This window comes from Hibiscus syriacus, unplaced genomic scaffold (genome assembly GCF_006381635.1).
Source record: "Hibiscus syriacus cultivar Baekdansim isolate YM2019G1 unplaced genomic scaffold, ASM638163v2 tig00111513_pilon, whole genome shotgun sequence".
NCBI lineage: Eukaryota > Viridiplantae > Streptophyta > Magnoliopsida > Malvales > Malvaceae > Hibiscus > Hibiscus syriacus.
In genome coordinates, this window is record NW_024063111.1 from 191784 (window position 1) to 217820 (window position 26037).

A 26037-nucleotide genomic window follows, 5' to 3' on the forward strand; every position below is an offset into this window, starting at 1 on the left:
TTTCTCTCGGTTCAATATATTTTCGATTTTATATAATAACACGTTCAATTAAATAAATTTTAATTAAAAATAATTTAATAAATTTAGCTTTTAATATTTATAAATGATTTTTTATTATAGTTATAAATAATTTAATAAATTTAATCATTTAGTAAAAATATCAAAATGTGTCATTTTTATATAAATAGATTTGAGAGTAAAGTTGAAACTTGACGAACAATGCTTAAAAACACATCAAGTTAAATAAATTATGGCTTCAGAAAAACACAATAAAAGAAAATAATTACATGACATAAAAAAAATATTCTAGAATAAATATCACATACCGAAATATACTACTAATATGATATATCGAAATAAATCACTAAATAAATCGTTCTTATTAAGAAAATATTAAAAAATTCAAAGATTCTTCCATGATTAATCCTTTTATAAAAAATTTAATTCTAATACAATTGTACATTTATTTATTTTATTGAAAAACATAATTAATATAAAACTTTAATTTTGCTTTAAAAGTAAACTAAAAATCAAGCTTCTCCCATCGCCGATTGTAATAGTCTCAAAATGTATAGGCAGCAACCCTTTGTTTACCGGAAAATTAAACTGGATTTTTCAACAAACAAAGGGTCGCCGACTGTAGATTTCTGACAAAATTAGCTTATCGCACATCCTTTATAAGTTATATTAATAAATTATTACATTCAAAAGATTAATTTAATTTTCCGAAATGAAATTCTAATGGGTAATGATAACAATAATTGTGAAAAGACTGATAGAAAACTCAAATAAACATCTCAGGCTACGACGACCATGACCAAATGCTCACCAATAATTTAAATATCTTTCCCCTGTGATACAATGAAATAAAAAAAGTATTGGTGAAATTTTTGAACTTGTTTTTGACTAAACATGATGGGTTACAACAAGGTTGGATACTTGGCATCAAGGAAATCTCTTAGACTCTGGGCAGCTTTTCGTCCACCCATTAGTTCAGCTAGCTTCTCTATAGGAACGACTGCAAGTTCAGCCAAGCTTTTACATCCATCCATTATCGTCCTGTAGTTCGAATCTGTAACTCCTGGGAGTCTTCTCAGAAACTCAACAGCAGATGTATTGTAGTTTTCACCTCTGTTACAGGGGAACTCGGTAAGTTTCTTATACTGGAAGATGAATTAAATCCAGATAAAGTGTAAAGAAAAAAAAAGACCATCAGCTCACCTAACATCATTTTCTATGATACCCTCTTCCGAGGGTACACCAACTCTCATGGCCTTTGTCACGTCAGGTTCATCCTGATTCGCCTTGAGTGAAGCAAATATTTCGGCAGTTGCATGCAAGCTGCGAGACCATATGATTCGTAGGCGTGGGAAATGCAGAACAAGCAATGACAGTTTGGATATTATATTAGTTGGTGTTACATCATCACCTATATCACTTGCAGACTGCATATACCAAAATCCAATAAACATTAAAGGGAAATCCCCTGGCTTTCTTTTTATCATATAGCCATTGCAGAAGATTTAATTCAGATACCTGAAATGAAAAGCTTTTGTCCTGTGAAAACTCAATTAGAAGCACAGGTATTCGGTAATAACGAACAATTGTTTCCACTTGGTGGTAAAGACGGCCTGATGTGAAACTCATAAAAAGATCTTGAATGCTTTTCCTCTCGACACAAATAAGTGGTGAGAGAACATAATCACCGACTTCTAAGGTTACTGGAATTATATGCATGCCCTTCTGGTGAAGGACATTCGGAAGACTACTCATGAACTCCCTCATGTCCACTATTACCTGCAGATAAAGTGAATCCGAATTCAACAAATTTTCAAGCAAGCAAACAAGAAAAAAGTACCTTCATTTAATTCAATTATGACAAGGTGTACTTAGGAGAGGAAAAACCATCCACCTGCATTTCCTTCTCAGCATCCTTTCTTCCACCAGCCTTTCTGGTGATTGAGTTCTGAGAACTTGACCCTTGTAACTCAGATGAAGAATTTACACCAAGGCACAAATCATTCTGAATAAAATAGGGAAAGCATGCAAGGCAGAAAAATGAGTTATCACTATTTAACCCAAATATATATATATATATATATATATAAACTTAAATTGTAAGCTAAATATTTCAGTAATTATCCGTTAGTTCTACATATAGCATTCTAAAGTTTATCAATGGCTGATCATTCAAAATGAATGCATGTCAAAATAGGCCCCACTATCGGTGACAGAAATACATAAATATAAAAAATCCATACCTGATCAACTGGGATCATCATCATTGATTTCTGCCTGATCAAAGATTCAAATGCTCCATTTTCTCTACGGATGCTTGCTTCAAACTTTTGGACTTCAGTAGAAGCATCATAGAATAGAAAATAGACCTTCACCTTTTTCCTAGGATTCTCTGCTTTGTAGACTTCAATCTCCCTAACAAAAGTCATATCTGGATGGTAAACAATTATTACATGTGGCTTCAAAACATCTAGTATAGGCTGTTTTCTCTCCAGAGCATGAAAGTGAACTGGTGGTAATTGCTTAGTGTTGTCCGTTTTTGTATCATCAATCCTGTCAATATGCTTTCCAGGGATCCCATTGCCAATAACTGGAGGGTTTATTTCATTTAGCTGGCCTTCATTTTCTGAACCATGAATTTCAGGTCTATCATCTTTTGCTACCTCAGTATCATTGAAGGCGTCGTTATTCCTAGAATGCTTTTTACACGCAGCGCCTTTTTTAGTCCTTCCTCTTCCCTTTCCTTTCCCATTGCCGTGGCTGCCAACTTGAGGTTCAGGATCTTCAGCAGCATCCTTTTCCATCTTAACCTGGTTTCTTTTTATCTCTGCTGCTGCTGCTAATAATGCTTCATGTTCCTGCTTGCATGCACTGCTAACTTCTGCATTCTGGGCAGGTGTTAACGGAACAACACCATCAAGAATCCCATAACCTTTAGGACCTTTAGGTTTTTTCTTCTGAGGCACTTGCATCCCCCGCAGTTCTACTTTGCTTAAGAGGTACTTCTGCCATTCATCCCTCATGACCTTCAAAAGAAAATATCCGCTATCAATTCTAACTAGCAAATGTGAAAACCTTATTGGTCTTTCTGTAAGCTTAGATACTCAAGCTGGAATAGCATCAAAGGTTATACCACTGTACCATTCAACAAAAAACAATACACTATATGAAAAATGTGATTTTTGGAAGTACAAGAAGTAAACCCCCACCTTCCCCTCCCCTCCAACTCAATATATATATATATATGTTTGTGTGTGTTAAAGTTTCTATCTGCCAAAGTGCAATTCTAGCCTTAAATAAGTTCCAGAATAATTTTATATGAATTTACTAAAAAATAATAAAACCTTCTGTGCACCGTTAGTGATGCAATCTTCAAGTTGCATGCATAAGCGTTCATCTTTGCATGCCACTAAAATAATGCCATTATTCTCCTCCTCAACATCCAACAATGCTTCTCCCGACGATGCTTGCTTCTGTCTTTCCTCTTCTATCTCTCCAAGGATCTCCTATAATAAAATATTTAAATTATATAAGAGAACAGAAAAGAAGAGTATCATCCCAGATTGAAGTGACTGGAGAAAGCATATGACACACAGATAATGGAACTCACTCACACGTAACACCTTCCACTTCGGAGACTCTTCCAAAACTTCTTGAAGAACAAGTCTATTATTTGTACTTGTTGATGAAGTACCAGCGATTGCTACATGTACAATTCAGTGAGAAGGGCTTACAGAATCAAAAAGCTTCAAGTGCAGCTTTTGTTTTTGGTATAACATGGTTAGAATTTTGAAATGAAAACCACATTAATGAAAACAGAAGAATGAATTCAATTGACCTGCATCATTATTATTGTCATCCTCATTCAATTTTCTCTTTTTTCCAGACACGTTCTTACTAGGCTTATTACTTTTGGTATCACCTGACCTTGCAAACAGATAGACTCGCTTTTTTGCATAGTCGAAGATCTTATAACTGGACTCTGCAAATATCCAAACGGATCGAAAACTCTCCGACACTCTAAGTGTATCCAAATACTTCAAATAACTCACTGCATCATACCTACCCACATAAATATATAAGAAATTAAATCCCAAATTCATAAACAAAATCCTTCAGTTATCAACTCAAATGCATTACAAAATCACAATTAACATGAATTTGGATAAATAAAGAAAGGGATCTTTTGTTTAGTACCTAACAAGATAATCCAACAACTTCCTCAAAGTTCTCAAATCCGAAACGAGCTGCTTCGTCTTCTTCCCCAAAGTATGCCAAATGGGATCCAATTGCCTCCTAACGATCTCATCAAACGACTTAAACAACCCATTCTCCACCGTCAGATCCTCCACATCAACCTTATTAGTCTTCCTCATTTCCTTCAAACAAGCATCCATGACTTCCACAATGGCCTTTTGAATCCCCACCATGTATTTACTCATCGGCACCCGTATATCCACCACTTCCGGCGGATACCTCTCCAATTCCTCCGACACATTCACTTGAAACCTCGGCCAAAGATGAAGCTTCTTGATGAACAAACTTTTCATTGTCCTCTCCGTCTTCGCGAACCCAGAAACCATAGAGTGGGGCTTTTCGGAGAACGCGTAAACGGAGACATTCTTATTGAAAGTCTTGATGATCCTCACAATGAAAGACTCAGTCGAGCTTTCCGAGAGCGAATGCGCGTTCAGAAAAATGATACCGGAGATTAAGGAAGTTTGTGCCTTTTGGGTTAAGAGGTCGACGATGAGGATACGAGGGGAGAGGAGGATGATGCGGTTGGAGGAGTAGAGGGAGAGACGGTTAGAGGAAGGGAGGTCGGCGGTTATTTCGGAGAGAGGGAGGTCCGGGGAAAGGGAAAGGAGGAGGGATTTGAGGGAGGAGGAGAGTTGAGGGGGTTGGAGGAGGAGGAGGGAGCCGTTGGATTGGGAGTGAAAAGAGAGGAAACAAGAGAGGAGTTTCGGGAGGGAAAGGCCGGAGGAGAGGACAACGAGGCCGCCGTTTGGGTCTTCGACGAGATCGGAGACTATTTGTTCGTGGAATTTTAGGACCATTTTTCAGGTCTAGGGTTTGGCGGCAAGACGACCGCAATGGTCAGAGAGGACAATTTGGGGTTTTAATTTGCACTTTGGATAAGTAACACTGTTCATGTTAGGGATAAATATTCTATCGAATTAAAAAGTCAAAAACAAGTTCGAATTATTAAAATTTACATATTTATTTTATAATGCAAACGTTATTTTTAATTCCTTTTAATTGACTTTGTGAAATACGACTTGTTTAAATTTAAGAGTAAATTACAAAATTAATTATTTTTATTTTACTTTTGTATATTTTTCTCGTTAAATTTAAAAAATATAATATTCAGAAAGTTTTATTTTTATTTAATTAAAATATGATTATTAAGATTAACTATGGTTAGACTTTTAAAAGATTGTTAACGTAAATATATAAAATTAAAAAAGATAAATTATACAAATAGTCACCAATATTTAAATAAATTATCGTTTTTACTATTAAAATTTAAAAAATAACAAATTGATCAAGACCATTTTATAAACATATATCCGAGAATGATCCGAACTAATTCAGAACCCCACCGACACAAAATGAAGCAGTCTAAGAATTTCCGGTGGTACATACACGTATATGTGACAAAAAGACAACCAGGTTTAGAGTATTTTCTTTGTATTAAGTTTGTGTTGTATGTATCGATGAACAACGAATGTAGGCCATACTATCGGTCCAAGAGCATCACTATTTCAGTGTGGAGTATGTGGGAAAAGATCAACAACCATTGCTTTTACAGGTTGGAAAGACTCTGAAATAGGCCATACCAAGTTTGACTTTTGTAAACGTAGACTTCCCATCACCCCTGTTAAATGCTGCTACTAAGTTCACACGAAATGCTTCGACTGCTGCTCTTTGTGCTGGAGAGATTTCACATCGATTCAGTCAATTTTTTAACATATACTAGTAAATCAAATTTTTTTATTTTTGAAATTTTAGTGAAAATATAAAAATTTACTCAAATATTAGTTACTATTTCTATAGCTTATCTTTTTTAATTTTATGCCTGCATTGATATTCCGTTAAAACTCTAATGGTAGTTAACTCTCAGTGATCACATTTTAATTAAATAAAAAATAAAGTACTCAAATATTATATTTTTTGAATTTAGCGAGGAAAAATATACAAAACTTAAATAAAAGTAATCAATCTTGTAGTTTATCTTAAATTTAATTATAAATATTTATAATATTACTGTATTAATTTATTCTAATTTAAATGATTTTTTATAACCATATATAATATACATATGTATTTCTTAATATATATATATATATATATATATATATATATATATATATATATATATGTATATTATAGTATTGAGGGACTCACTTAAATTTAAAAATTAATTCATTAATTATTCAAGTTTTATTTTATAATTCAATTTTTTTTCAAATCGAGCTTATTTAAAATCGAATTAAATCAAAAATATGATTTCTTCAAATCCAGTTTAATTTTGATCACTCACAAAATCAAAAGCTATGACTATGAAATGTCGACGTTTGGGCTGAATTTAAACTACGTCTAATTCTGCCCCAATCCCCTACATTTTGAGACTTTTTGACATTTAGACCAACCTCTTCTAGTTCGAGGAATTAAATCCTTCTACTTGCCTGATTTAAAAATTAACGCCAAACCGATAACATTTTTAACTGGCTTTTGTTGAATTCATTGTATGTGTTCTCAAATCGACTTTAATTTTTAAATCAGACCTTAAAATGGCATAATATTCAAATTTAACGAGTAGTGTTATCAAATTGGGATTGGGACTAAATTCAGTCGAATGAATCACTTTCTAGAGAAAGTCCTGGGTTAGACCAGTTACGCTTTTAAATTGTATGTAAGTTGTCAATTAGTAAAAAAACATATAATACATTGTAATCACGCCGGATTATTAAAAAAATATAACAAAAGTAGGGCATATTTAAACACTATACATAGCCATAACCATTGAAAGAAGACGATCCAAGTTTTACTCCCCCCCCCCCCTATTCTTAATGCAAACTTAGCTTAATTATCAAGAACAACAAAATGGCCAGCGCCTTCATGTTACTGTTTGAAGGAGGCAAGAAAAGGCAAATATGAATAATAAATATTATAGTGTAGGAACAAGAAAATACAAGTGTATCCCAGTCTTCACTCTGATTTCACATTTGTGTCAACATCTCCAAGACTCTTCTTCATTCTTCGCATAACCAAGGGAACAGGCTTTTGCAACACAGACACGTTAATGTTGTTCCAAATATCGGATTTCGCAGGAAGTTGAGCGATTTTCTCCGCAATCTCCATGTCTTCCGGAAGAACGGAACCGAATACGGTATACGAGTTCTTCCATTCTTCGTGGTTCGCTAGGCTTATAAAGAACTCTGGACCAGAGCCAACCCAGGCAACTGATCCCCTTCTTATGGTAGGGCAAGCCTCTGCTGGAATCTTTTTGAATGGGGTTCCTAAAGCTTCAAGAGTTCCTTGAATCAGTGCAAATGGAGGGCCGTAAGGAGCCTGTAAAGATGAGAGAAAACTTCGGATTAGAAACATATCGATCTTCAATATCTGGAAGCTTTTGCTATGAATAATTTCCATACATCTTTTATGTGATTTCCTTGTCTATCCCAAGACTGTCCTCGGCTTTCTGCGCGATATATTTGACAACCCGCACAATGGCGCAAATTCAACAACTCAAGAATGTAGGTCACAGAATGTGGAGCACAGTCCGGGAAAAGCTGCATCAAAAAAGAATAATTAGTGACTGCAAGGATCTTTTCTTTTCTCTGAGATGCTCTCCATTTATATTTGTATCTCTTATATATAACTCCAAACCTTGTTTCGAAAAGGTCGTATTAAGCCAGTGACTTCACAACAAGAATCATCTTCATTGTAAATTGAACATGTCAACCTTAAAAAAGTGAAAGAAACAGGAGAAAACAAATTCTAACTCGCAAGAGCTGATCAGATGAAACATATTAATCCTAAGTTCGTTTATGTTCATCTTTCTTTATAACTTTTCTTCCAACAACAACTAACACAAGAAACCGAAAATGGGGCTGAAAACGGCGAAGCAATATAAAAGAAAATAGCTTCTGATTGAGCTTGTAACTAACAGTGCCAAAAGATTAGACAAGATAAAACAAGAGAATCATAGAATTCTAAGAGTAAAAGTACTCACTTTTATATGAAGAGTACCATACTCTGTTTCCATCTCAACAACGCCCTGAATGGGATGGTACAAAAATGATCATCAACGCCAAAGAAATGTGATTGATATGATAAACTTCAACAATCAGATTTTACATTCAGTGACAAAAAGAACTAGTAAAAAATTAGTGAAACTTATATCCTATACCTCTCCTTTGCCGAAAATGATCCCAGACGTCCAACTGACCGATTTCCCTGCCTCTTGCCTATCAGGAGACAAAGTATCCTTTTGTTTCTTCAACCAACACTGGGGAAACAAAAATGATAAATATAAGATTATGGTTATCCTGATTCAAAATTTAGCAAGATATTTGCATTAACTTATGCAACGAATAGAAGATGACTAAGGCACTATGCAGAAAAATAAATTGCTCGGGTCAACTTAAAAGTGCATTTAGTAATGTGAATGTGAGATAGTTCCAGCTTAATTTCTTCAAAATGATGAACTATATAAGCCGACTTTCTTTGTAATAAACAGGTAAACAGTCTTGAGCAAATCTATTAATCATTCTATTACACTACATTAAACACAAGATAAAGCAAATCATAACCAATACTAATCTATTCACCAGGTCAACTCAAGCAACCATGACCAGAAACATCAAATGAAGCGAACGATTAAGAACAGTTAACAATAGAATACAACATTCCAGATTCACCTAAAAAGAAACCTTTAAAATCCAATAAGAAAAAGAAAACTAAGCCAAGGAAGAACTCACCTCTCCAAATCTCGACCCGCAAGCCTCCTTGTTCCCACAGAAAACCCAAGTATCGCACAAGCAAGGCCCATCATTTCCAGTACACATGGCCTTACAAGCCTGGCAACATTCCACGGAAGAATTAAACTTGAAGTCGGAGCCCCACTTCACAGCTGCACCCCACAGCTCCAAATTCTCAATGCCTCTGCAACACTCACCCTTCTTTCCCCCAAAATCAATACTGCCAGCCGATTCCAAAGACTCAAAGTTGGAATCCTCAGAATTTACGGTGGGATTCAATAGTGTAGAAACGACTGCATAGACCAGAAGACAGGAGAACAGAGATACCAAAAGGAGGACGAGAGAGGCGAAACGGGAGTGTTCCGGGTCGTTTGGTCTACGACCCATTTCAGATTGAGTGCTGAAGAGAAAAACCCAGAAAGCAATTCGGAAACTTTGGATCGTGAAATGAGAAAAGCGATTTGGATTCTCGAGAGAGCGTTGACTGTGAAAACAGGGGAGAAGCTGAGAAGAAGCACTCCTTGGCAACTACTATTATCAATTATAATTAACTAAAGTCCTTTTTGTTTGGCGTTTCTTATCAATATTATTATTATTATATTACGTAAACTACACAATTAGTCACTATTGTTTGAGAAAGTTTTATTTTTTTCACTTAAATTTAAATTGGTCACGAACATTATCGATTTATAACAAAATGGTCACTAACGTTATTGATTTGTAACAAAATGGTAACTTCACTATCATCTCCGTTAAAATGATGACATGATAATATTAATCAAAAGATAAATATTTAGTGTTATCCTTAAACTACTGCTAAAATATCAAATAGGTCATTTAACAATGATTTTATATCTAATTTACCCCAGAACTTTCTAATTTTCAAAATGAATTCTAAAAATTATAATTATAATTTAATAAATTTTTAAAAAAATTAAAACATTAAAAGTTAAAATTAAAATTAAAATTAAAAGATCTTGAAAATACTAAAAAAGTTATGAGTTTATAAAAAATTAATATCAAATATATTTTTATTACTTTAATTAACCCTAATTTTTATTATTTAGAATAATATTATTTCAAATAGACAATCATAACTGTCCAAATTGGGGTTAATTAAGATAATAAAAATATATTTAGTATTTATTTTCTTATACACTCGTTACCTTTTTAGATATTTTAATTTTTTAATATTTTTATAGATTTTTTAAAATTTATTCAAGTATAATTATAATTCTTAGATTTTTTTAAAATTATAAAATTTTGGGGGTTAAATTAGATGTAAAATCATTGTTCAAGGATATATTTGATGTTTTAGTAATTTAGGGGCAAAACTAAATATTTACCTTTTATTAATGTTGTCACATCATCAATTTAACGGATATGACGATAGAGTGATCATTTTGTTATAAATGGATAACGTTGTGACCATTTTGTTACAAATTGATAACATTAGTGATCAATTTGTTACTTTTAAAACTGTAATATAGACAATAAAAACTTACTAAAACGTTAGTGACCATTTGTGTAGTTTACCCTTTTCTATTAGTTGTTATTACAATGTAGTCTTGAGAATTTTTTTAATCAAATTGACTAAGATTAAACTTAGGATATTTAGAGAGAACAATATCTCTTTCTTCACTAAGGTCATTTAATCATTAAAACCATTTGATAGGTTGAATCTTTTTTATTTTTAAGTGGTGTGCAAAAAATATTTTGAATAGTGCCCTTGAATGTTATGTTTAGATTATTTAGTTTGAAACTTATATTTATAACATTGTTATAACAACAATTTTTAAATAGATTAAGTATTTATTTTAAACATTATTTTTAAAATTATAAAAGAAATAAAAATATAAACAAAGATAAATAAATAAATTTACTGAAAATTAGATTTGTGTTTTTATAAAAATTATGAATTTTAGCTTTTGATAAGTATATTTCAACCTCTATTGAAAAGTATTTTTAACATGAAGAGTTAATGTTCATTTCTTTTTTTTTAAAAAATTATTTATAACTTTAAAAACTTTTTTGAAAAGAAATACTACAAAACATGGTCTAGTTTTTGTAAGGAGTGGGAAATAGAATTGGTGGAGTTCACTTTCTAAGTTATGTAATAAGTTTTATTACTTTAATTTGGAAGATAAAATTTGATCTGTTTTGTTTAATTTAAGTTATAATTTTTATAATATAAAATGAAAATGTGTCGTATCATATCTATTTTTGAAAGCATGATTGATAAGGATCCATTTTATCTTACATGACATTTTTTTTCGTTTATTTTAATTAAAATATCATTACATAGAAAGAGTCCAAAAGTACTAAATTATTAAATTTTTAATGACTTAGAATAAGAGTGGATGTTTGATCGAGTTGAATTAATTTGTTTTAATTAGATAAATTGACAAGTCTTATTCTATTATTTAAATTTAATTAAAAATAGACTTAAATCGAATTTATATTTAATAAATAAAAAATCAAAAGTAAAATAATAAAAAATAAAAGTGTTGTGAAAAAAAATTAAAACTACATAATTTACTCTACATTAATTTAAGAACATATACTTTAAATTTAATCAAACTAAACTTAAATTAAATCATGCATAGGCAAACAAAGAAATAGACCAAATCATAGTCTAAAATTTAAAATTTAATATCAAATTAATTCAAATAATTTAAAATTGAAAAATAATCAAGTGAATTAATTTTGGGTAACTACACATTTAATACCTAAACTACTAACTTTGGTCATTTTAGTATCTAAACTTTTCAGCTAGTATATTTTCGACCCTGTTAACACGATTTCGACGTTCGTTTCATCGAAAAACGCCTAATCTCCCCAAATCAACGATGAACCCTTCGATTTCTTCATCATTTGATCTCTATAATCTACCGTCTTGTCGACTAGTCATTCTCTTGTGGTCCAACATTCGGATTGGCCGTCCATCCACCAGAACTATGTCATGTCAACTCGTCCATTAAGTTTTCAACGGAAATGTACTAAAATGAAAACAAAAACTAAATATTATGTAATATTTTAAAAATATCAGTTTAGATACTAAAACAGATAAAAAATGATAATTTAGGTACTTAACGCTTAGTTTTACCCATTAAATTTTATAGCCCCTAATTTAAAGTCAAAATGTTGGATGGCTGATAGCCTCAAATAACACACCCTTGTCCATACAAACTAAAAACTCACCATGATCTGAAACTGAAAAAGGTAAGTCATCACTTCTTCATCGTCATCATCAAATCCCCAAACCTCAAAAGCAAAACAGAAGTGAAAATACAAAAAAATAAAAAATGTCCATATCCATGGCCTTGTTTTCTCCTCCTCCAACACCCTTCTCTGTCAAACCCAATCTTACCCACAAATCCACTCCTTTTCTCCCTCTTAAGACACCCTTTCTTTTGCTTTCCACTCCCAAGTCTCTACCAGACAATGGAGCTGGAGTTTCAGCTTCAGTTGCTGCCGTTGAAGACTCGAAGCCCAACCAGGAAGATCCCGTCGTTGAAAAGGCCGTCGAGGGGTCTCTTGTGCCTAACGGGGTGGCTACGAGCGCTGAAGTCGAGGTTTTGAGCAAGTTTGAGGACCCTAGGTGGATTGGTGGAACTTGGGACTTGAAACAGTTTGAGAAAAATGGTCGCACCGACTGGGATGCTGTTATTGATGCTGGTAACTTTTTCATTTATAATTTACTTGCTCGTCGATGCTTAATGATTCTATTTTCATGGATGAATTGACCTATTCTTGTTTTCAGCTCAAGAAAATAAACGAATATAAAGTGTTGAATTCTCATTCTTTTCACTTTTCTGCATGTAAAACTTGAATCAATTGTTAATTTGTTTATTGGTTGCCTGAAAGGATCTTTATCAAACTAATGTGAAATACATTTTGATGTAATGAGAATTGTAGTTGAATATTTATTTCAGATTACCCTGAAAGGCAATATTTCCTTAAAGTTCTGAATGGTTAGATATTTGGTACTTGTTGGGATGGCAGCTCAAAATGCGTAAAGCTTTCTCCTTTTGTTGCCATCTTTGGTGCTCTACAACTGTGTTGTTTAGCTGAAATAGGGGGGGTACAAATGGTGGATTTCCTCAATAATTGTTTGTTCACATATGCATTAAGTTTGAGTGGTTGAGTATTGATTCTAAACAGATTTTCCATAAAGGCTGTATATTCTCAAAGTTCTGAAGGGTTAGATATGGATATTTGGTAGTTGTTATGTGCTATGGGTTTGTACTCATTTCAAGCTCTACTTCCTCATGTGAAACTGAATTAACGAAAATTATTACTTCAACAAACACTTTCTTTTGTTAAAGAAAAGCTTATGTGGGCTTGTGCTCTAGCAACATCTAAATAGAAAAGGATATTCATCAAAAGAACCCTACTTGGAGACCACCAACATGAAATCAAAGTCATTGGTTAGTGGCTAGGCCTGAAGATGAGCAAGAATCCTTTTCGTGAGTGTACTAATTGCCTCGAGTTTCTTTTTCTCTTGTGGAGTTTAACTGAGTTCCCGTGAAAAATATGCTCTTCACTGAATTCATATATATTAGCTTCATCAATGAAAGTCATTTGGGAAAAAAAGGCATAGGGTTTTAGTGTCTCCTATACATGTTTGCATTTATTAGTTTCTTCAACAAAAGTCATTAGGGGAAGAGACAAGCATATTTGTTGATTCTATCATTCATTTTGCCGTAACAAACTTGAACTCCTTCTCAGAGGTCCGGAGGAGAAAAGGGCTCCAGGATAATCCAGAAACTACCAGTAACGACGACCCTGTAGTGTTTGATACTTCCATCATACCTTGGTGGGCATGGATGAAAAGGTTCCATCTACCCGAAGCTGAATTGCTTAATGGTTAGTGCAAATCTATGTTAGTCTGATAGTGTGGCTCACGAAATCGCATGACCGGTTTGTTTAATCTCGATTCGTTTTTATGAGCTTTATGCAGGCCGTGCGGCAATGATAGGGTTCTTCATGGCGTATCTGGTCGATAGCCTGACCGGAGTAGGTTTGGTTGACCAAATGGGCAACTTCTTTTGCAAGACTCTATTATTTGTAGCTGTTTCGGGAGTGCTTTTAATCAGGAAGAATGAAGATTTAGATAACATCAAGAAGCTGATTGAAGAGACAACCTTTTATGACAAGCAATGGCAAGCAACTTGGCAAGATGACACCACTTCCAACAATGACTAGTTCAATTGCAGTTTCCTTGTCTTAACAATTCTCGTCTCTTTTACTTTTTGTTTTTCCTTTCACAAATGCTGGTTTTGTGAGGAAACAGAACTTGAAATCTGACTACTTTCAATATGCCTAGTGTGTGCTTGATATTAGCATTAATGAATATATGGCATGAAAGTTTCACCTATTGCTTTCACTCCTATTTAGTAAATCTCAGAAACAACGGAAAACTTTACGTTTATTTTTTTGGCTTAATATAAAAAAATGTCTAAATTATACATATTTTCTTCATTTATGTGCCTAATTTTTCCCCGGTAAATATATATGCCTAGTGTTACAAATGTTATTGTTTTAAGCTGTAATATTCGTTAAAAAATTATGTTATCTTACACGTGCCGCATGTGTCCATTTAATGATTTCTTGAATTCTATGCATATTTTTAGGTGTGAATAACCACCTGTGCTCTTACCCGCAAAACCTTTCTTATAACCTTGCAAATTGCTTTGATTCATTGTTCTTTTAAAGTGGTTTCAAACTTGCAAAGTCAATCTTCTCTTACCGCCACGAACCATACAATTTTGATCATTATTAGTTTGAACATGTTTTTCTTTTTTGTTATTGTTGATTCTCCGGTATGCACTGCTATATTCTACATAACCAATGAAAATGCAATTCAAAATTTTAGGATCTATTTTTATTTGCTTGGTAATGAGTTCATTATCTTGGCAATACTTTTTCACATTTTCAAATATTTTTTATAAAGGTTTATGATATTTTCATAATTCATATGGTGTCTTGTCTCTTTTCTTTCAGGGTACCTTATTTAAAAGGTAATTATCTAAAATGATAGCTTCCTCACATGTTTTGTGATAACCAAGAACTTCTTAACAAGGCATTTATCATCTCTTTTAGAGTCCGATTTTTTCGCTCGGCTCGGCTACTTCATTTGATTGAAGAGAATGTGATGGTGTTACTTCGTGAACAATACCATGCTACGAACAAAATTCATTAAACGGTTCAACGTATTCACCATCATGATCACTTCTCACCATCTTAATCTTTTTATCAAGTTGTTTTTCAATTTCTTGTTTATAGAGAATAAAATTCTCTATAACTTCTTCTTTGCTATTTTAACAATTACACATAACAATACTTTTGGTATCATCAATGAAGGTAATAAAATATTACTTCCAATAACAAATTCTATTAGACATATTTATTCATATAAAATTGAATAAAACATATTTATTCATATTGTTTCTTGTTTGAGAAAAAGTAGATCAAGTAACCCGTTAAAACAACATGAATTAAATTTCTGAAACTAGATTTATTTACATGATCCCACTTTACAAACATATCGAGATTTTCAAGAATAAATTTAATGATTTATTTCTTTTTATAAAATAGAACCATACTTGATTCTAAAGAAATAAATTGAACGATTTAATTTATTTTACAAACATAATCATATAAGATTCTACATAAATAAATTCAACAATTTATTTCCTTCTACAAAATAGAATCGTTCAAAATTTCTAAGAAAATAAATTTGAGGATTTATTTACTTCTACAAACCAGAATCATATAAGATTCACAGTTACAAAATTGAATCATTCAAGAGTCCAAGAAAACAACTTCAACGATTTATTTTTCTTTTACAAAATAGAATCATTTATGATTTATTTTCCTTACAAAGTTAGAATCAACGCAAGATTATAAGGTAAAATAAATTCAATAATTCATTTTCTTTTTCCAATGTTATATCTTCTGTTAAACGACAAAATTTGTTGCACTAAAGTCCAACACATATATATCAAGACAATTCAATTTTGCTTAACTAGAAAGAAATGAACTAATCATTTGATTTTAAATTTGGTAACCCAATATTCAAAAGCTTTGAATTAAACTTCGAATATATTTGTATTTATAATTATATTACCAAATAATACCATAACATATAAAGAATTACATTGATTTTTTATTTTCAATTTTATTATCAGACAAAATCAATGTTCTGAAATAAAATCAGTAATCAATGTTACTTTAACGACAATTTCTATTAAATAGATTTGTCCATTTTGAGGTTAAACAAATTCGTTAAAATGGCATGATAAATCCCGAAAATAGATTTATTTGTTATCTCGATTTTCCCACGATTTTCGAATCATCCCAAATTAAAAATAAAGGTTGAAGAAAAGAAATCTATCTTATGATTTTTAAACAAAATAATAATCCGAGATGAAAATCAAACTTGAGAAACAACAACGATTCTTTTAACCACCGATGTAAGTTTGTTCATGCTTATAAAGCATTAGATAATCACCAAAGTCATTCTATAGAATTTATCAAATTATGGTCGATAGGACAAACATTATTAAGGACAGAATTGAGAAAGAAGCAGAGGCAAGAGGGACTTGCATTTGTCTTCAAAAGTCGACATTTGACATTTTTTTATGGCCTTGAGCAATTCGTAAAACAATTTAGGATTTAAGCTCTTGCTTCCACCAAGGAAACAAGGACAAATGGAGCTTCGGTTAACACTTCTACTTGACAGAGACTCAGCGCTCATTCAGTGACAAGAAGCAATAGCTGAAATTACTTGAGTTGCAGCAATGGGTGAAAATACAGTATGTTCTAAACACTTTCTGTGTTTGGAGAAAAAGAATTGAACAGTCACAAGTTGTTCCGAGTGTTTAAACACAATGATACTTTGAGGTTGAATTGTTCAAGGCTTAAGAGGCAAAGCAATCAAGAAGAGAAAAGAGAAAAAACAGTGGTTCACATTAGAATTCCAGTCCAATGGAAAAGACCAGAAAAGTTTTTGGCATTGGATATTAAACAACGGCTTAATTAAGAAGAGAAAATGAGCAGGAAATCCATCAAGAAGGCTGAGGTTTGACTTGAAATTCAGGTGAACAAAGCGATGGAAAAACAATGCCAATTTCATGCCGAATATGAAACTGGCCGGCATTCAATAACCTACACTCTGCAATTCCCGTGTCCAGTATAATTCAGTCTCAATATGCTGTAACTTTGAACAAGAGTCAAAGAAGATATAATAAGAAACTACTTGATTCAATAACAAACTCAACTTTGAAGCTTTACATGGATTGAGCAAAAGTGTTCTAATTAATATGCAAAATATAAAAATGTTTTATCATTGTCTCTAACATACATCCCATTTTGTAGACTTAATATTCATATCCAATAGTTACAGTTGGAGAACTTCCTTAATAATGATTTACTATCTAACCTATTGTAACTATTGGCATAGGGAAAAAGGAAGTAAAATGCTCATGAAAAGACTCAACCTACTATATTTTTTAAATATTATTAAATACGCACGCACCACCGTCTCTGCCCGACTTGTACAATTACATTTTTCGACATACACCTTGTTCTTTCGGAACAAAATTCATATAATTTTGTTTTATATTTTGGTCTCTATATTTCTATCTTCAGGAGTTCCGAACCACACGAATCGCTTTTGAAATGTGTTTCTCGCAAAAAAATGCCTTTCTTACATGAAATCAAAGGATGCTAGATTGAAAAATAATCTCGATTGAGTGTCGGATTGGGAAATTATTTTAAAATGGGTCGAGTAAAAAAGCCAAGAAAACCATAAAGATAACAAATATGCTAGAATTGCAGTGAGGGCGATAAATAAATTTTAACCACGGGAATTGCCCAACATATGAACATGTTATCCATTTGACGCACCAACCATAAAAAAGATGCAGAAAACGACAAGGCACATCTTTTTTAGGTATATTACTATGGTGCTTCAGTACAAAAAGCAAGAAAACAACTTGTATTGATCATCCCAAACTTCATCTTTCTTAAAGGGAGAAAAAAAAGATCAGATGAGCAAAACTTTCCCAGCTACTGTTTTACCATGATTTAGTCACGCCTCTTCTTCTTCTTCTCACTCTTCTCAGCTGAATTTTTCAACTGAAACAAGTAGGTTCCATATTATTTCGGGTATATCGGAACAACATATATATGTCCAAAATGCTTAAGAAATCAAAAAGAAAGTCCAGCCAGATATTCTAGCTTGACTTACCATAATTATCAGAATGCGGGCAAATACAGCAACAAAATCAGTGAAAAGGGTAAGGGCATGCTTGACATAGTCGAGGTCACCCAAGTGAGCCTTCTCAATTATGTCCTGAGTGTCCACTACCATGTAACCCACAAACACCAAAAGGCCAAAGTAGATCTGGAAGAAGAATCAAATTCCGCCCGAGGAATGTCAATCAAAGCCACTAGGAGTTTTTCACGTACTACTACAAGACGAACTATATGACTAATATCACTCACCTCAAACATGAAGAGGGCTGTGGAACCACCAAAGATGGAGGAAGCAAAATGCAACCAGAGAAGCATAGACACACCAGATGAAAGCAAGCCAACAAGGAAAAGGTACTCTTGGCGCTTTGCTAACATAGCAGCTCCAGAAAAACATGCAAAGGCTAATGCTGTTCCCACAAATGCAGCTACCAGAACACTGTCATAATGCAACAACACAATAAGCACAATTCATTATTTTTCTTTATTTATTGATTGTGGAAGGGAAGAGAACACAATTGGTCACCCATCCAAAATGAAATTTACAAGTGTAAATAAGAGTAGAAGTAAAATAAAAATTAAGCATAATCATTCATCACTAGAAAGAGCGCCCCCTAACCTTTAAAAGTGTCCACTTAATCATACGTAGTATTTCAATTTAGGAAAGAACAAAACCCTCGGCAATATTAAATATGATTGCAAACACTATTCCAAACCTAAGTACTTCCATGAAATTGGGTATATTATTATTTTATTAATAATACATAGATTATTCATTGAACAGTGTAAGAGAAATACCTTGGGTCAATCTGAATGGCCAAGTCAATCAGAGGACCAAATGAAGCCCCTTCAAACACCGCGGATGCCGTCAAAAGAGAAACTCTCTTTTGCTGCAAATGTTTCAATACCAAAAGCAACATATGAGTTCTAAGCATGCACAAAGGACCATAATATTTCAAGACAAATCAAGATAGACTATTTACCTCTTGATAAGGAGGGATAGAGAGGAGCCAAATTATGGTTCCAAAGCTTGCAAATGTTGTGAGGTAACCTCCAATGTTCCAAAGGATATGAAGATAAGCCCCAACAGCAGAGCCAACCAGTGCACAGCATAAGGTCAAATAAACCTGCCAAATAAAAACAGTTCAGTTCAGATAATCAAGAAAACAAAATTCGGAAACAGAGAACAAGAAAATAGATAAATTTATCATAAAAATTAGAATCATAAGAAATAGCTAACTTTTTTTTCAGATTCAGAACCGAGGAAAGATGGAATCCAAAAACAAGTAAATTTCCGAAACCCTAAGTTACAAAATAGGGGGCATATTCAAAAGAAATGAAAATGACAGAAAATTGAATTGAAAGATTACCCTTTTGAGATGCGTCTGAACGATGGGGGAAATGTGGCGGAAATTCTTGAGAGTATCGTAACTCCAGTTGCTTCTCGATTGAGAATCGAAGAACGCGTCCATTGTCTGCTGAGAGAGAAAGCAACAGAAATTGTAAATATTGTTCGGCAGAGAGTAAGAAACCGCCTTGGTATATTGTATTAAGATCGTTTATATTTGTGGATCGCCGACATTTCAAGTGTCTCGTTTCAGATACTTTCGCGGAAATTTCTTGATGGCTAAATTACTAAAAGACCCTTGTAAAAGATATATATGGTAAACTACACCTTTAGTATTTCAACTATCACTTTGGTCACCTATTATTTGTTTCAAAATCATACGTTTTGGTTTCATTTTGGTCAGCCACTATGAAAAAATTAATGGTTATGCTGATGTGTCACTATAAGGTAATGTAACATCATCATTGATTTTTTTTATAAATATCACGTCAACACTTTTGTTATTTTTTTAAATAGTAAGTGACTAAATGAAATTAAAATGCAACGTTAAGTTAATTTTGAAACAAAAAATAATTAGGTGAATAAAACAAAACAAAAATGATAATTGAGATACTGAACATATAGTTTACCCTATATCATTATGTATTGAAATTGAAATTTCTCTAAGCTTGGCTACAGCCTATAAGAGGAATTCTTCCTTTATTTAGTAACTTAGAATACAAAATAATCTTTAAATTTAACAAGTTTGATTAAATTAGTTTTTAATTTAAATTAATCTTAAATATATTTTTAGGTCAAATTAAATTCTTATAGTAATTTATAAGTTTAAAGGATTCTTTGAAAAAATTAAAAAAGGTTTAAGACTCAATTTAATTGAACTTATTAAGTTGAGGAATTCTTTTGTATTATAAGCCCATTTATAATTAGTATTAAATTTAAATTTTAAAATATGAAATGATAGTTAATCAATCGTAAGAGAATTTGTAATGTTTTAAAATTGGCAACCAGCTAAGAACTGATATAAAGTTGATTTTTTTAAATGAAAGAATAGATTGGAGAAAAGCAAAACTCGGAAAATTCGAGTAGATGATCAATAATCACAAGTTAATCTACTTAAACTGCATTATCGGTTTTCAATAAATGAATATTTTTCTGTATTACTTTAAAAAAACTACATTGTCGGTAAAGAAAAATCAGCGTGACATAAACTAATAGAATGTTTATATTTAGGGTTTGTTTGTTTGCCGTAAAATGAATTACGAAATTGGTTTTCCTCGAAATCCTGTGTTTGTTTCACGTAGTTCGTTTTTTGGAAAATGTTTTCCGTGTTTATTTCACATAATTCGTTTTTCGAAAAATGTTTTCCAGTATTTGGTTGGAGGAAAACTGGTTGGTCAACGTAATTCATTTTCCTGGTCAACAGAATTTCCTTTGTATTTTCTGAAAAATGACTTACTGTTTGATTTTTCGTAAGTCATTTTCCGAATTTTTCACTTCAAAAAATAAATACTCAAAATAATTTTATTTTATGAATTTAATATTAATAAAATATTTTAATATCATTTTCATCAAAATATTAATTATTAAAATATTTAAAATATATTTATTAATATTTATAATAATATTATATTATATTTTTAATATTATAGTAAAATAATCAATTATATTATAATAATATAAGATATTATATTTTTATTTTAATAAATATATATTATATTTTAATATATTTAATAATGAGTAATATTATTTATATATTTAATATTAATATAATAATCTAATAATATTTCAATAAAGATATTTAAAATATACTAATTAATATTTTTAAAATATAATATAACACTATTACTTTAATAAATAATTAATATAATTTATAATATTTTTATTTCACTAAAATATACCAATATTAATATTTTTATTAATAAAATTATAAAAATTATATTTAATAATAAATAAATTATTTTAATATTTTAAAGTAATAATATTAAGTTTTATAATAAATAATATTATTTATTGTATTTAATATTTATAATAAATAATTTTTAAAAAACTCATCAACTAGTGGAAAAAATGTTTAAATAACATCTTCCAAACATCATAAAATGTTTTCCACATGTTTTTAGAAAAATGTAATTCATTTTACGGAAAATATTTTCCGGAAAACGTTTTCCAGAAACGTAATTCATTTTCCAGAATTTAAATTTCAGTAATTCAAATTCTAGTAATTCAAATTCTAGTAATTGATTTTCCAGAAAATCAATTACAGCCAAACAAACAGACCCTAAATGTAAATTAAAAATTTAAGTGTTCAACGAACTTTATTTCCCCTATGTAGAGCCCCAGCATTGAACCTTTTCCTGTCGATAATGTATGTGTATTCCCGTATGTGGCACAGACGAGGATATATACATATAATTTAGAGTGAACACATATGTTAATAATATAAATATTTTGTAGTAAACACAATTAGTAAAATAAATAAACTAAGTATTAAAGAAAATTCGAATTCAGAGTCAGAGAGAATGAATGAGTGAAAATTCTTTGCGTAGTAAAAGGTTAAAGTTTAACCCAAGGAATAGGACAAGTATCTCTCTCTTTTCCCCTTTCATTTTATTTCCCATATTCTTCAGCATGGCCAATTTTAATTTGGCAATGATGATGCATGCATACATATTATATTTATACATCAGGGAATGAGGATTCACGAGTATGTAACTTGGCAACTTCTCCTTGTATGGGGAAAGAACTTCAGGCCTATTCCCATTAAACCAAATTTTTTCATCCACACACACCAAACCATACCTTGTGTCTAAAACATTTACTTCTCTGTTCAACCATACACTTTTCCATTAAACCAAAATAAGAAATTAACAATTTATTCATAACATATCAACTTATGAATTGAATGAAAATACCTTCGGAAAAAGCACTAATACGGTAAAGATTTAAGAAAAAATACATAAAATTAAAGGAAATTTGCACTCTCCATCCAACAGTAACATTCAGCATTGTACAACCAAGTAGACAAAATTACTGGTTACCATACTTTATAAAGGGGCATCTATCTTTCTTCTGTAGACGAATCTACAGATGTGGATGCTGGTGGCGGAAATGGTGTAAATGAATCTACATATGGTGGCACTGGGGGTGGAAATGGTGTAGATGAACCTAGAGATGGTGGTGGGGGTGATAATGGTTATGATGACAATGAAAGATTCAACACAAACCCACATAATATCCCTATCAGTCCCACAACAAATGCATATATTAAGGGGAAGCCGGAGTCATTCCTACGTTGTCGTCGTCTCTTCAGAAAATCCTGTTTCAGCAAAACAGGAGTGTTTACTTATCGATCACAGCTGCTGTAGTAAGTTAATGTTGTACTTCAGAATATAAACTAGAAGAAAATCATGAGTAAGTTTGGCCTTCTTTTTTCTGGCTTCTCTTAAACTGTTAAGTTGAAGACTTTCTGTGGATGATAAGGGTTTAGTGGTTCGGATTGGCAATCTGAAACCCAAACATACCAGTTCCTGTTGCAGCTGCAGTGTTTGCCGAACGGCTGCATCTCTTTCATCCTTCAGGTGCTGCACATTCTGGTTCATGAATGCAAAAAAGGAAATGTAAAAATGAAGACATAAAAATCAGATTCTGGGTTTTCATTTTCAAGTTACCTTCACCAGAAAATAGCAATCAAGTAGAAGGCAAAAACAGAAAGCTTATAACAATCAGTTATGCAAATGCAAAAAACCAGACGTGTCTGCAAGGAACTCAAATTATGAGCATACATAAACCAGACAAGATTAATGTCTTCTTCTTTTTTTATAGGAATTGAAGGCCTCGTTAAAAACCTCCTTCATGATTAAAGGAACTTATAGATAAGCTTCTTAATCAGCGGGAGGAGGAAAAGAGTGCCTTAAGATTTCATTAATCATTAGAAAATACAAGATACAACCTGAGAGCCACCCCCAACATAAACATAACACCAAAAGCAGCCGCAAACAACCCTAAACAACAACATAGACTCAGCCTAATCCAACTTAGCAACAACATTAGCCTAAAAAACAGACTGACTATACTAAAAGCCTAAACGTGGCCTGAAAGACGCCACAAAGATTAATGTCTTCTTCATTCAAACAATGAATTGTAGATCAAATAAAACCAGGCTTCAAACATAATTGATACCACAACCGCATTAAAAACAAATAGGTTGGGAGGAAAGCTTTGAGTTGCTTATATCAGTACTGATTTCTAGGCCTATTCCAATCGTCCGGTCAATCAACTGAACCTTTACTGGAAACCTCAAATTGTATGTATGTGATTGTGAGGTTAAGCGATTGCAAGCATGTGCATATAAATATTGCATAAAACAAAAAAAATAATAATAACTAAACAGATTAATGACTAGACTCACGGAGTTTGAATCAGTGCCTTTTTCTGGATAGCTTTTAAACCCTTCATCATCTGAATTTCCTCGAGTGGAAGGAGTTACATAGAAAACTTTAAGCTTGCACTCCTGTATCTCCCTAGTGCCATCCTTATTAAACTGAATGCAAAGACAAGGATGCAATTCCAAATATCATACAGAACTATGATTGGTAACATAAATGTAGGTAATGAAAAACATTATTCTCGCTGACAGTATTCTTACAGTATCAGCCGGGAGATCATCCACATCAGTATTTGAAGGGACTACGGTACTTTGTAGAAGAAATTTGTCTTTGCATTGCATATCTGGAGGATATTCCCGTTGAGCTTGGAGAGTGACTGGCATTCAAGCAGAAAAACGAAAATCAATATCACCCATATGAGAATCTCAATGAACCAAGAAAAAGCAATGGATGGAAGCAGATTGTGAAAATTTTAATTTATGAGATGGTGTTAGGACGGAGCGGTTTATAGATAAAACCTCTAATGACAGATGAATCCAGAGGCTGTACAACACCGGTATTTGGTCGCACAAAATACTTCTTAGGTGAAGTCGTTTTAACCTAACATGATAATGAATTGAGAGAATTAAAATCACACAAACATAAAAATGTCCCAGAACGGAAAAGAGAATCCACATAACAAGTATTCGGATGCATTTGCAATGGTAACAGAAACTCTGTTTACCTTAAATGCCACATGGTGTTCTGTGTTGTTCACCACTTTAAGATCACAAAAGCTTGGCTTTTCAAGCTCAACTGAAAACACGAACAGCACAAACAAAAGGTAACTAAAACTTAAAATTTGTTCCACAAAGCTTCTCAAGAATTAACAAAATGCCAATGACATGAAGATTACGATCACAATGACATTTACTCTCAAGCATTTCAAATAAACCAGAATCTAAAACCGAAATTAAAACTAGCTAAACATTGATGAAATGTTAAAAAGATTAAGAACTATTAAATAAACTGCTTTTCTTTTCCTAGCATCCTCTAAAGAAGATTATGTCTTCACAAATTAAAATTCACTGTGGCTCTGGTTGGAAGAGATGCTGAATTGGTATGTGCTAGAATCCAAAAAAATTGGCAATGATGACAATTCGAGATCAACGGAATGAAGTAAAGAGATTAATTAAATAAATCAACATATATGTCACTAGAATCTCCACAAATCTAAATCCATAAAATTGTCAAAAAAAATAATAATCTCCAATGCATTGCATCCCTACCAATCATCAACAGAAATTCAACACAGCATTGATCTTTAGCACCTATGCATCCAATGGGACTCTACATTTACAGTTTCACGATACATAAGAATTACATGTGTGCATAGAAGCAGGAATGGACCGAGGGGGCGGTTGGCCCCAGAAAATTTCAAATTATCATATAATTTAGATTTTCTTTCTTCGTATTGATGATCTGTTATCGGCCTTAGAATTTTATAAATTCTTCCCCTTTCAAATTTTAAAAATTCGCACCTAACTTAAAATCCTAAGAATGTCAGTGCATACAAGTATAAACATAGATAGGGTGGAACTTACAAACGAACTTGAGGTCATTGGGTTGAACAGAAATCAACTGATTATTCCCATCAGCAGTCATGACTGGGTCCACCAACCTCCACCGCCAACACTAGATCTTCACTCTCTTAGGAAAAAGAGAAAACAATCAATCAAAAAAAAAAAAAAAGAAAAGAAGAGAGAGAGAGATGAATGATAAATCTTCAAACAGAACCCACAAAACATAGAAAAACCAATTATCCAACAAAGGTTTCTAGTTTTGTTTTGTTTGAAGAGAGAGGAATTGAGTCAATATTAATGAGCGGAACTAACATGTGGTGCAAACTGCAACTTACTCGGACTAAATCCGAGCCTTCTTCTTTGGTTTTTCCCTTTTTTCTGTTGGGTTTGGTAAACGGATTCACCGAAATAGCCGCCACCAAAGCTGGAGTCCTTCAAGTTGGAGAAAGATTTCAAGTTTCCTTTTTATATATAAT

At 32.3% G+C, this 26037-nt stretch overlaps 5 protein-coding genes across 11 annotated transcripts; 1 reads left to right on the forward strand and 4 right to left on the reverse strand.

Annotated features, from left to right (window-relative positions):
- Nucleotides 1-591: 591 nt before the first annotated feature.
- LOC120164387 (vesicle-associated protein 2-1-like) lies at nt 592-26037 on the reverse strand. Of its 7 annotated transcripts, none has more exons than XM_039174126.1 (10): nt 25874-26024; nt 25583-25679; nt 24724-24794; nt 24518-24599; nt 24260-24375; nt 24014-24154; nt 23136-23204; nt 22594-22930; nt 17182-17184; nt 592-606 (listed from the first exon to the last, which is right to left on the reverse strand). In XM_039174126.1, exons 2-8 carry the CDS (start codon nt 25641-25643, stop codon nt 22808-22810), a joined length of 663 nt encoding a protein of 220 aa, XP_039030057.1. In that variant the 5' UTR covers nt 25644-25679; nt 25874-26024; the 3' UTR covers nt 592-606; nt 17182-17184; nt 22594-22807. The 7 variants fall into 7 exon arrangements, with proteins under 7 accessions (XP_039030057.1, XP_039030054.1, XP_039030058.1 ...); XM_039174123.1 differs by having other exon boundaries at nt 25583-25688; nt 25874-26023; XM_039174127.1 differs by having other exon boundaries at nt 24023-24154; nt 25583-25688; nt 25874-26018.
- LOC120164381 (DNA repair endonuclease UVH1-like) lies at nt 766-5151 on the reverse strand. Its single transcript, XM_039174118.1, has 9 exons — nt 4216-5151; nt 3857-4080; nt 3633-3721; nt 3363-3524; nt 2262-3044; nt 1913-2023; nt 1537-1797; nt 1222-1445; nt 766-1131 (listed from the first exon to the last, which is right to left on the reverse strand). The coding sequence occupies exons 1-9, from the start codon at nt 5073-5075 to the stop codon at nt 921-923; spliced, it is 2925 nt and encodes a 974-aa protein (XP_039030049.1). The 5' UTR covers nt 5076-5151; the 3' UTR covers nt 766-920.
- LOC120164383 lies at nt 6947-9533 on the reverse strand. Its single transcript, XM_039174119.1, has 5 exons — nt 9006-9533; nt 8435-8533; nt 8258-8302; nt 7677-7814; nt 6947-7593 (listed from the first exon to the last, which is right to left on the reverse strand). The coding sequence occupies exons 1-5, from the start codon at nt 9390-9392 to the stop codon at nt 7231-7233; spliced, it is 1032 nt and encodes a 343-aa protein (XP_039030050.1). The 5' UTR covers nt 9393-9533; the 3' UTR covers nt 6947-7230.
- On the forward strand, nt 12186-14385 carry LOC120164385 (light-harvesting complex-like protein 3 isotype 2, chloroplastic). Its single transcript, XM_039174121.1, has 3 exons — nt 12186-12683; nt 13737-13874; nt 13969-14385. The coding sequence occupies exons 1-3, from the start codon at nt 12311-12313 to the stop codon at nt 14211-14213; spliced, it is 756 nt and encodes a 251-aa protein (XP_039030052.1). The 5' UTR covers nt 12186-12310; the 3' UTR covers nt 14214-14385.
- On the reverse strand, nt 17836-19793 carry LOC120164386 (bax inhibitor 1-like). Its single transcript, XM_039174122.1, has 6 exons — nt 19637-19793; nt 19250-19393; nt 19065-19156; nt 18519-18705; nt 18262-18417; nt 17836-18149 (listed from the first exon to the last, which is right to left on the reverse strand). The coding sequence occupies exons 1-6, from the start codon at nt 19736-19738 to the stop codon at nt 18099-18101; spliced, it is 732 nt and encodes a 243-aa protein (XP_039030053.1). The 5' UTR covers nt 19739-19793; the 3' UTR covers nt 17836-18098.

Coding starts and splice junctions, on each gene's coding strand:
- LOC120164385 (XM_039174121.1), top strand. CDS start 12,311: ATGTCCATATCCATGGCCTTGTTTTCTCCTCCTCCAACACCCTTCTCT. Junction 12,684..13,736: donor GGATGCTGTTATTGATGCTG/GTAACTTTTTCA, acceptor ACTCCTTCTCAG/AGGTCCGGAGGAGAAAAGGG. Junction 13,875..13,968: donor CGAAGCTGAATTGCTTAATG/GTTAGTGCAAAT, acceptor AGCTTTATGCAG/GCCGTGCGGCAATGATAGGG.
- LOC120164381 (XM_039174118.1), bottom strand. CDS start 5,075: ATGGTCCTAAAATTCCACGAACAAATAGTCTCCGATCTCGTCGAAGAC. Junction 3,525..3,632: donor CGAAGTGGAAGGTGTTACGT/GTGAGTGAGTTC, acceptor ATTTTATTATAG/GAGATCCTTGGAGAGATAGA. Junction 1,446..1,536: donor ACAAAAGCTTTTCATTTCAG/GTATCTGAATTA, acceptor TGGTATATGCAG/TCTGCAAGTGATATAGGTGA.
- LOC120164386 (XM_039174122.1), bottom strand. CDS start 19,738: ATGGACGCGTTCTTCGATTCTCAATCGAGAAGCAACTGGAGTTACGAT. Junction 19,394..19,636: donor TTCAGACGCATCTCAAAAGG/GTAATCTTTCAA, acceptor TTTATTTGGCAG/GTTTATTTGACCTTATGCTG. Junction 18,418..18,518: donor CAGCCCTCTTCATGTTTGAG/GTGAGTGATATT, acceptor TTCTTCTTCCAG/ATCTACTTTGGCCTTTTGGT.
- LOC120164383 (XM_039174119.1), bottom strand. CDS start 9,392: ATGGGTCGTAGACCAAACGACCCGGAACACTCCCGTTTCGCCTCTCTC. Junction 8,534..9,005: donor GCGGGTCGAGATTTGGAGAG/GTGAGTTCTTCC, acceptor TTGTTTCCCCAG/TGTTGGTTGAAGAAACAAAA. Junction 7,594..7,676: donor AAGGAAATCACATAAAAGAT/GTATGGAAATTA, acceptor TCATCTTTACAG/GCTCCTTACGGCCCTCCATT.
- LOC120164387 (XM_039174126.1), bottom strand. CDS start 25,643: ATGACTGCTGATGGGAATAATCAGTTGATTTCTGTTCAACCCAATGAC. Junction 24,795..25,582: donor CAATGACCTCAAGTTCGTTT/GTAAGTTCCACC, acceptor TCGTGTTTTCAG/TTGAGCTTGAAAAGCCAAGC. Junction 24,376..24,517: donor GGATTCATCTGTCATTAGAG/GTTTTATCTATA, acceptor CTTGAATGCCAG/TCACTCTCCAAGCTCAACGG.